General features: G+C 45.3%; 2 protein-coding genes across 2 annotated transcripts in view; both read right to left on the bottom strand.

The window, feature by feature from the left end:
- Positions 1 to 1,693: 1,693 nt before the first annotated feature.
- ethe1 (ETHE1 persulfide dioxygenase) lies at positions 1,694 to 8,629 on the bottom strand. The gene is made up of 7 exons (XM_036538949.1): positions 7,733 to 8,629; positions 6,471 to 6,615; positions 5,711 to 5,859; positions 3,221 to 3,350; positions 2,885 to 2,974; positions 2,326 to 2,442; positions 1,694 to 2,176 (listed from the first exon to the last, which is right to left on the bottom strand). The coding sequence occupies exons 1-7, from the start codon at positions 7,934 to 7,936 to the stop codon at positions 2,130 to 2,132; spliced, it is 882 nt and encodes a 293-aa protein (XP_036394842.1). The 5' UTR covers positions 7,937 to 8,629; the 3' UTR covers positions 1,694 to 2,129.
- Positions 8,630 to 9,254: 625 nt separating this feature from the next.
- LOC118784334 (tryptase-like) overlaps positions 9,255 to 9,397 on the bottom strand; it is a 7,926-nt gene continuing 7,783 nt past the window's right edge. Inside the window, exon 8 of the mRNA XM_036538540.1 lies at positions 9,255 to 9,397. This exon is cut by the window's right edge and continues 34 nt beyond it. Coding sequence (XP_036394433.1) covers positions 9,255 to 9,397 — 143 coding nt within the window.

Genomic DNA, 9,397 nt, shown 5'->3' with positions numbered 1-9,397 from the left:
CCACAGTGTAACCGGCCAAACTATGTAATGGAAATACAATATGAATCAGCACCAAATTATCATGTTGTTAAGATTTATTATCAAGACTAATAACACCGCTCCTACAAATGATGCAACAGCAATGATATTTATCGCTGAACATAGAGGGGTGGTATGAAAATGACTTTTAATTAACTATAGTTTAATAATTGTGACTGCATACCATAACCGCTCATTATTTGCCTGTCACGGAACAGATATACAGCCACATGAAAATGATCCACTGCTGTGCGCCGTGTGTTGTTTTTTAAAAACTGCACCCGTTTATTTAAGTTTACCTCTCTTCGTGTGTGGTTCTGCTTGTGGAAATTGATTCGAAAAGAGAAGTAAGATTGGCAGTCCGCAGGAAGTTCCCCCAAAAGGCGTCATTTTAACAATGGCAGTTACAAGTTGAGAGTATAAATAACGACATGAATATTAATATAAGCCCTCTGCACTATGTCATAAATCACCTCCTAATTCTGTCTCTGACAACCCCGCGGAAGGCGTCATTGGCACGCACACGAGTCCGAGTATCTGCTGAGTATCGCCCAACAAGCGGCTTTATCGCTGCGCATTACTCCGTCCGCCTACCTCCGACACCGCGGGGAGAGAATGCGGTGATAAACGGCGGGAGGGAGAGGAGAGGAGAGACACATGAAAGGAGTGAACAGATGGGGAGCTTGGAGGCAGAAAACGCGCACAATACAGTGAATGAGAGAACAGCTGGCAACATAAAAACAACTACTAAAAGATGTGGACATTTTACAGACAGGCTGAGACACAGCATAACTAAGGCATGACGATCACTAAAAACGCACCCCCTGCACAGAAGCAGACGCGCCACGGCGTACAGTGGGTGAGAGCTAACTCGGATACTGAGGTGCAGACAGCTGGTCCGGGCGGTGATTTATTTGGGCTGCGTGTGAATGCGGGTGCTTTCTCTTGTTGGACCCTGAATGGCAATGCTGTACATTACAGCTCTTCAGACTATGCGCTTCTTTTATTTTTCACTCTCAAGGTAAAGGACATAAAAGAGTGTATACTAATGTCTCTGTAAAGGCTGATATTTTCATTGTGCCTGGATAACTGGATAAAGCCGCTTGTTGGATAACATATTCTGCAAAGAGATGTGTTTGCACAACATTAGAAAGTGGCTGTTAAATGGATTTAATAACAGTTAAGAACATGGAAACAGGAGTAGGCAGTGATTAAATAAACCTGTTTTCCACTGAAGTATGTGTGTTTTGCTATGAATAGGCAGGAACTGCTTGTGAAAACTGTGCAAAAAATGGTTGAGTAAGACACACACCCATCTCCCCAAACCCGTCCATCAGACTGAGGTGTAACAGGGTGTGAAAGAGAGACAGGCCTTCCAAAAGGACTGCACCTCCTCACAGTCAAGGTCTGACAGGTTTCCAGCCCAGATCCTCACTAGTACAGGCTATGTGTAACGTCCCCGGAAACCATTAGAACAGTTCTGCTGAACACTGCCGGTCAGCTGCACCAGGGCAAATGAAGCCTCCATTTCAGGGTGAAATTATATCTGGGATGAAAATGTGTAAACAAACACACAGCAAAATGCAAACTCAACCTTGGCTGTAATTCAAGCCAAACACCTCCCACGCAAACTACAGCACTGTCAACAAAACACACAAGCAGAAATGTAACACCCTCAAATTTAATCATTAAATAAACCATTACACTGCTTCAGCAACAACAGTTCATTTGGTTTTTGTTTTCCCATGTAATATGTGACAATAGCATATGTCATAATTTTGTCTGTTACACACAAGGCAAACATTGGTATATCTGCAGGAGTATCTGAAAAGGAACATTGCCATTTAACCCTCACATACCTAACCAACAGGACTGATGATTTGTTACGCATGAAGAAAAAAATCAATAACTCCAAAGCATGATTATGCTAATACACAACACAACTTTTTAAAAATTTTCACTGATTCATATTTAAGTAAGTGTTAGCCCCTGTAACCTTTGTGGTATAAAATACATTACAAACATTATAGCATCTAGGACAAAGAGCATCTAATTACATTTACAAGCTGTTTGCGTATGTTGATATTATATATGTGTTTTCTTCCTGGAATTCAAATGTCATGAAGTCCACACACCAGGTTTGCAGGCACTGCAGTATCTGAGAGAGAAAGAAAAACAGAGGTTTTGAGTGCATACTTTGGCAATGCAGTAATTACCTATCAAGCCGAAATAGATGAAGGACAGAGACTGACAGACTCGGTGAGAAGCAGAAGATTGCGTGAATGTAAACAGAGGCACGTCTGGTACCTATCTTATCAGGTTTTGGGAGGTTCAGATTGGCCATGATGTCCACAAACTCCTCCATTGTCTTGGTCAGGCGAGGGTTAAACCTCATCTCTTCATCCACTGTTGAAACTGTCTGGCCTGAAACAAAGACAAGCTCACAAAAGTAACGACCCGGAGAATTAACACTCATGTGTCAGTGGTCCACCTGAAACAGAGAGACATGTCCATACTGGTCCAGTAATGCTTAAGCCTGTCAATACTGGTCCAATAACAGAGCAGACATTACCCCACCCCCCCCCCCCACCCCCGCCACGTTCTTGTCACCACCTGTTTCCAGTCTACAGTAGCTTATCTTTAATTACAGTGTTGGGTTTACACATTCCAGTAAAATATGTACTTCTACTCAATCTACTTCTGAAAAATTAATTGTCATTCACCACATTCTGGAAGCTCCAGAGATATCATGGGCCATATAATCTGAGCATGTAATTCACACGTAGGTGAACACCCCCACAAAGCTCTCCCCTGCACCCCTCCTGGATGACACCCCCAAGGGTAATTAGTAATACAGCTACTGCACCTTTGTAGTCATGCCCGGGATAGATGAGACACTTTCCAGGCAGTGTGAAGATCTTCTGGTGGATCGACTCATAAAGTCTCCTGGAGCAGCCTATGAGACATGGGGAAAGTACATCAGGAAGGTAAATACTCCACTGCACTGCCACCTTGTGGTTCCAAAGTATATTACACAAACAAGCAACAGATGAAAGTCAGTAAATTATTTGCACATTATGGTGGGGACTTCCATCTGTATGTTTGAATCTGAAGGAGCAGAGAGCAGTGTGATTACTGTTCACATGGGAGAGTGTTTGGGGGTGTATGGGGGGACGGGAGAGGGAAGGGGGGGTGCCGTTACCCTGCTGGAAGTCTGTGCGGCCGCAGCCCCTGATCAGCAGTGAGTCTCCTGTGAAGGCCATGGACTGGTCCCCCATGACCAGTGTGACACAGCCATCCGTGTGGCCTGGGGTCTCCCGCACCATCAGGCTCTGCAGCAGACACAGAGTCAGCCTCTCCCCTCAAACCTCACATTTTACTGTAGATCACCCTATATCTGCACCCACGTTTTCTGCTTTACCGTAAACACATATATATCTGCATCCACGTTTTTCTGCTTTACTGTAAATTCCTGTATATCTGCATCCACGTTTTTCTGCTTTACTGTAAATTCCTGTATATCTGCATCCACTTTTTTCTGCTTTACTGTAAATTCCTGTATATCTGCATCCACACTATTCTGCAAACAGAATCCAACATCACCAATATAAACGCGCTATAAATGGTTGTGTATTTAAGTGTGAAGCCACATGACTCCCCCTTCCCTGGGCTCGTGAGGCACAGATGAAACCGCGTGCTGCCTGGGCGATCATGTGACGGGCGGCTTACTGCAGCTCCTGGCAAGACGAGAGCAGCAACTGGCTAGCTGGCTAACATGCTACATAATTCTGCTTCACAGTTCCATTTATTTCAGCCGAGCTTCGTCAGAGCTCTGCACTTTCAAAACTCCAGTTCTCACTCCAAGTAAAAGAAGCAGAGATGATTTTAGCTTGTACTTATCAGTGATGCAGAGCGACAGAGAGCAGAGACAGACATACAGAGACCATGGAGAGCAGAGACACAGACATACAGAGACCATGGAGAGCAGAAACGCAGACATACAGAGACCATGGAGAGCAGAAACACAGATATACAGAGACCATGGAGAGCAGAAACGCAGACATACAGAGACATAGAGAGACCATGGAGAGCAGAAACACAGACATAGAGAGACCATGGAGAGCAGAAACAGAGACATACAGAGACCATGGAGAGCAGAAACACAGACATACAGAGACCATGGAGAGCAGAAACGCAGACATACAGAGACCATGGAGAGCAGAAACGCAGACATACAGAGACATAGAGAGACCATGGAGAGCAGAAACACAGACATAGAGAGACCATGGAGAGCAGAAACAGAGATATACAGAGACCATGGAGAGCAGAAACACAGACATACAGAGACCATGGAGAGCAGAAACGCAGACATACAGAGACCATGGAGAGCAGAAACGCAGACATACAGAGACATAGAGAGACCATGGAGAGCAGAAACACAGACATACAGAGACCATGGAGAGCAGAAACGCAGACATACAGAGACCATGGAGAGCAGAAACGCAGACATACAGAGACATAGAGAGACCATGGAGAGCAGAAACACAGACATAGAGAGACCATGGAGAGCAGAAACAGAGATATACAGAGACCATGGAGAGCAGAGACACAGACATACAGAGACCATGGAGAGCAGAAATGGAAAATGGTAAATGTTAAAATTCTCCTCTTTTCTTCCCTACTGTCAGTGGGACACTACACTTTGCTTCAACATGATTACTGAAACATTGATTACATTTTCAAAAGAGTTGTGAGAATTGTGCTTAAAACTCTTCATGAGTTGCTAAACAGTTAATCAACAGTTAATTATGATGTTTACATTACATTATTGGCATTTCTCACACAAAAAGTAAATGTAAGACATTTTTTTTCCAAGACAATGAATGTGAATCTCTGCATTGCACACAAAAATCAATGAAGTGGGTCTTTTCAGAATAAGCACAATGGAATTTTTCAGAAAGAAATCTCCGAAACTGTCAGTCTATACCTCCCATTACCGTAAAAACAGTAATCGCTAAATTCTTCAAACAGTAATCAGACCAGAATCACACATACAGAAAGTCAGCAGTGACTTGGTGTTGGATGCTGGGGAGAAATGGAGCAGCAGAGATTCACTCGTCAGGAACACGGCATTTTTCACAAAGTGGACAGAGTAAGCATTTCTCACACTGACTGTGTGTTTAAGAGGCACCACCCCGCGATGAAACACCTGTGCGAGTTACCTTTCACAGGTAACAGCGATCGGGGAAAGGAGCTGAGGCACCTGTATGTACATGCAGGTAAGACTTCTTCATAGTGTATCTAACTGCACATCCACTGAACATCGAGGTGCAGTCTTAATTATCAGAGAATAATGGAGTCTGGGACCAGCACAACACCACGTACGTTCTCGTACGTAGATGAAGCTTCAATCCGCCCAAGGACAGGTGAAGAGGAAGGACCATCTCTGGACAAGGAGCCACTGTGAGTGTGGAGGGAACATCTGAATGTGTGCGGCCGTGTCAGCTAACAGCGACTCACAATGAATACGGTATGTTGTTTCTGTTTCAGTAAAGCCTTTTTTGTGTTTGAGAGAAATTAACAAAGCAAAAATTTATATAGGTCTTATATAATGTGTATAATCCTTCTCCCTGCCTCTCCACCTCCCTCTCCCCCGCCTCTCCCTCCTTTTTTCCCTCCCTTCCTCGCTCACATGTTTCCCGAAGGTGATGCAGTCTCCCTCGGACAGCAGAATGTCTGCAGTAGCTCCACTCAGCTGAGAGATGGCGCTCTTGCTCCCATACACCCTTTTCTTCATTAGCCCTGTGCTGGTGATGTGGTCTGCGTGGCAGTGGGTGTTCACTGAGCGGAGAGAGAGAGAGACACTGAGATCTCTTCACACACGCAGCCCACGTACTGAGACACACACAGAGACAGTAATGTTACTCTGCTAGTGTTACCACTGTTACATGACACATGACCCCATTTGCTGATTCATGCTCTGTCGGCATAACAAAGCCGGCGATAAAAGAGAGGAATGAGGAAGAGCGAGACCGGGGCAAATTGGAGGGTTCAGATGAGGTAGAGGGCGGGACTGAGAGGCCTATAAAAGGGGCAGGGGGAACCGTTGCCAAAACAGGCCCCAACAGCTGACATGTCGCCACGCCCAGGTGCACTTTAGAAGACCAAACCTGCATCCCCTTCCGACTCACAAAACACCACCATATTAATAATATAACATTTATAATAATAAACCTTTAAACCAACACAAAACAATTTTATAAAGTCACCCCAATACATGTTCACTACCAGCACAAGATTTTCTTTTGTTCATATGAAGGTGTTGTTTTTACAGAGGTCTTCCCCTCTAACCTCTACCCCTCTCACCCCTAATCCACATGCACTGATATCTCTTAATGTCCTGGTCAGGTTCACTGCACACTATGAACACCCCTCCGTAATCCTCCTCTCACCTGCTGTCTTTAGCGTGAGACCCAACTCCTCAATCAGCTTGACATCTCTGTCCAAAGTTTCCAGCACCGGGTCGATGATAACTGCCTCCTTACTCTCCGAGTCCCCCAGCAGGTAGGTGTAGGTACAGCTGGTGGGCTCAAACAGCTGCAGAAGAGTGGAGTGGGAAGAGGGGGTGATAGAGAGGGTGATAGTGGGGAGGAGGGGGTGATAGAGAGGGAAGAGGGGGTGATAGAGAGGGTGATAGTGGGGAGGAGGGGGTGATAGAGAGGGAAGAGAGGGTGACAGAAAGGGAAGAGGGGTGATAGAGAGGGAAGAGGGGTGATAGAGAGGGAAGAGGGGGTTATAGAGACGGAAGAGAGGGTGATAAAGAGGGAAGAGGGGGTTATAGTGGGGAGGATTTAGAGAGCAGTGGCGCGTGGCATACTATCATTAGCGACATGAACAACGGCCTATAAGCATAACAGACTACTTTCCGACAAGGTCTCCCATTTCCGATTACTTGCATTTGGCACTTAGTTACATAGATACCTGCCTACATTTCAACATTTCTTTCTCTCTTAGCTATTTAGCTAAGACTTAAGCTTAAGACTTTAACTAACCTTACTTGAATGGCATCAAAATAGCCACTTCCCTGACACGCGTAACTCACATTACCAAGCATGGAACACTTTTAAAACATCAGTAAACTTTGCTTATAGTTAGCTACCTAGAAACATATATATGGCAAAAGCATTTAACGTCTAACAGAACTAGCTGTTTAGCCAAGGTTAGCTACAAACAGACCTAGCTAGCCGGCTAGTTAGCTAACACTTGCAGCTATGAAGCAACCCAAAACAAACTTAACCGTGCCCACGCCCAGTCTCCAGCTGTTAGCTAACGGGACTGGGTTACACATCTTCCATGAAAACCATCGCCCTGTTGTAACCTCTAAAAACTGTTAGCTATCAAATTAATTGAGGCTATCTATGTGCATTAAAGCTAGCTATCTTTAAAGTCTAACGTTAGCGGGTCAGCCTACCACTGACACCCACTTGGTTGCCTAGATAACTGCAGCTAACAATAGTAAGAGCTCGGAATAACATAGCGACGCCATGGATATTTATTTTATGAACATTTGTAAATTATTTGAAATTTACAAAAAAAAAAAATCAAACAATGCAGGAGAGCTGACAAGTGCATTATTTTTGCTTACAAAACACCTATAATAACTAATAGCTGCCGTTATCTTCAGGGAAATAAGTACTGCGGGTCGCTGGCTCACCTGCCTGAAGATGAGTCCGCTCGCGGGCTGCATCCCTAAGCTGTACAACCTCGCGCCGGTCCCCGTCTGCACGCGCTGCGCCGCTCCGTCTGCTGCGCTCCTGCGCGTGAGCGCGGTCGCAGTCCCACGCGAGTCCCCTGTCGCTCGCAGCAGCAGCGCGCGGGCCGCTGCAGGTCTCAGTCTGTGCAGGACTGCGCAGCTCATCTCCCGTCTCACGATTATATCACGCTGCACACGCACACGTCTTTCACAACGGGTCAAACTCGCCGAACCGGTCCTGTCGCGAGGCTACGGCCAATCACTCGAGAAGTTTCCAAAGTAACCAGCTGGATCCAGTAATGGCTACTGCTAGTTCGCTAATCTCACTGCTAGCACAATATTATCCGTCTGTTTACTAAAATATTATAACACGTACAATGGTTTCAAGTTAACGATACGTTTCCTCGTCTAAACTGACTAGCAGCTGCTTGTATCCATCCGCCAAACTTTTCTGCATTATCAAAGTAATCCGGTAAACGGACTTTGTTTTATTGACATCTGGTTTGTTTTACTAGCATCTTCTTTGATTGCCGACGTTATATACATATTTACTCATCGCCTGGAAGAAACGTTACTGCAGTTCCGCCAGGACAAGACACTGTCCAATGACAGGACGGCGACCTTTGCACACACCAGGCAGCACTGCTGTGTAACGCAGGAAGGGACGTTCGTAGCCGAAGTCGTGTTGGCAAGCTTCCCCGGCAAGCGGAGAGAGGGCGGAAGAGTCCAACTCCAGTATTGAAGGCGAGCTAGTCTAGCTAAACTACTTTTATTTTTTAAAGGAAATTAATTTACATAACGCACCAAAGTATCGCGTGCTGTCTTGTTTCCCCTAATTTAAATTAGTTGACGTGTATGGGCGTGTCCATAACTTTCTGGCACCATCTCCTACGTGACTGCTGTCATTCACCTCAAGTTCTTCGCCCTCACCATAAAATAAAGCCATAAGTGCAACTGTTGTAATGAATCGGCGAAATCCAGTAACCTTTACCCACGCGGAGCTCTGGAACCCGTACCTCGTCATTGTCAGCAAATAAGCACCAAAAGTACTGAGAAGCACCAAATCTGACTAAATCTGACACCACAAAACAAGGGAGTCATAGGCGCGTTTCAGCTGCGTGTAACAAACCAAGCAAAAGGTTCATGTGGGTATATTTATAAAATAATAGTGCAAAAAACTGACCATGAAAAATGGAGATTGTAACAACTTTAATAACAGCAAAGTTGCTACACATAAATGCTAGACATTAATATTTTCAGTTAATTTCAAATAAAATCTTCAGCAGCGCAGGTCTTCACCAAGTCAATAAGACGTGTCTTTGATGTCTTGCGGTGATCCCTCCTCTGAGTCCATCTACACAATAAAAACACAGCAGGAAAAAGCTTTCAGCAGTATGTGTTATACTTGTGCATTTGTGCTGAATGGTGGCGGTGGGGTGCTGTGTACTTTTGCTTTACTTCAGCGTGTCAGTGGCAGCGTGAGCTACCCGGCAGCGGGAGCTACCTGTATGTAATGGTACAGCCACTGCAGCAGCTCGGTCACACGGGTGTAGACTCCAGGCTTGTTTGGCCGGCCGCAGCCCTCTCCCCAGCTCACCACCCCGGCCAGCCTCCAGTCCCCCGACA

This window comes from Megalops cyprinoides, chromosome 10 (genome assembly GCF_013368585.1).
Source record: "Megalops cyprinoides isolate fMegCyp1 chromosome 10, fMegCyp1.pri, whole genome shotgun sequence".
Taxonomy (NCBI): domain Eukaryota; kingdom Metazoa; phylum Chordata; class Actinopteri; order Elopiformes; family Megalopidae; genus Megalops; species Megalops cyprinoides.
The sequence above is the reverse complement of the archived record's forward strand: the minus strand, read 5'-3'. Positions and strand labels throughout refer to the sequence as shown.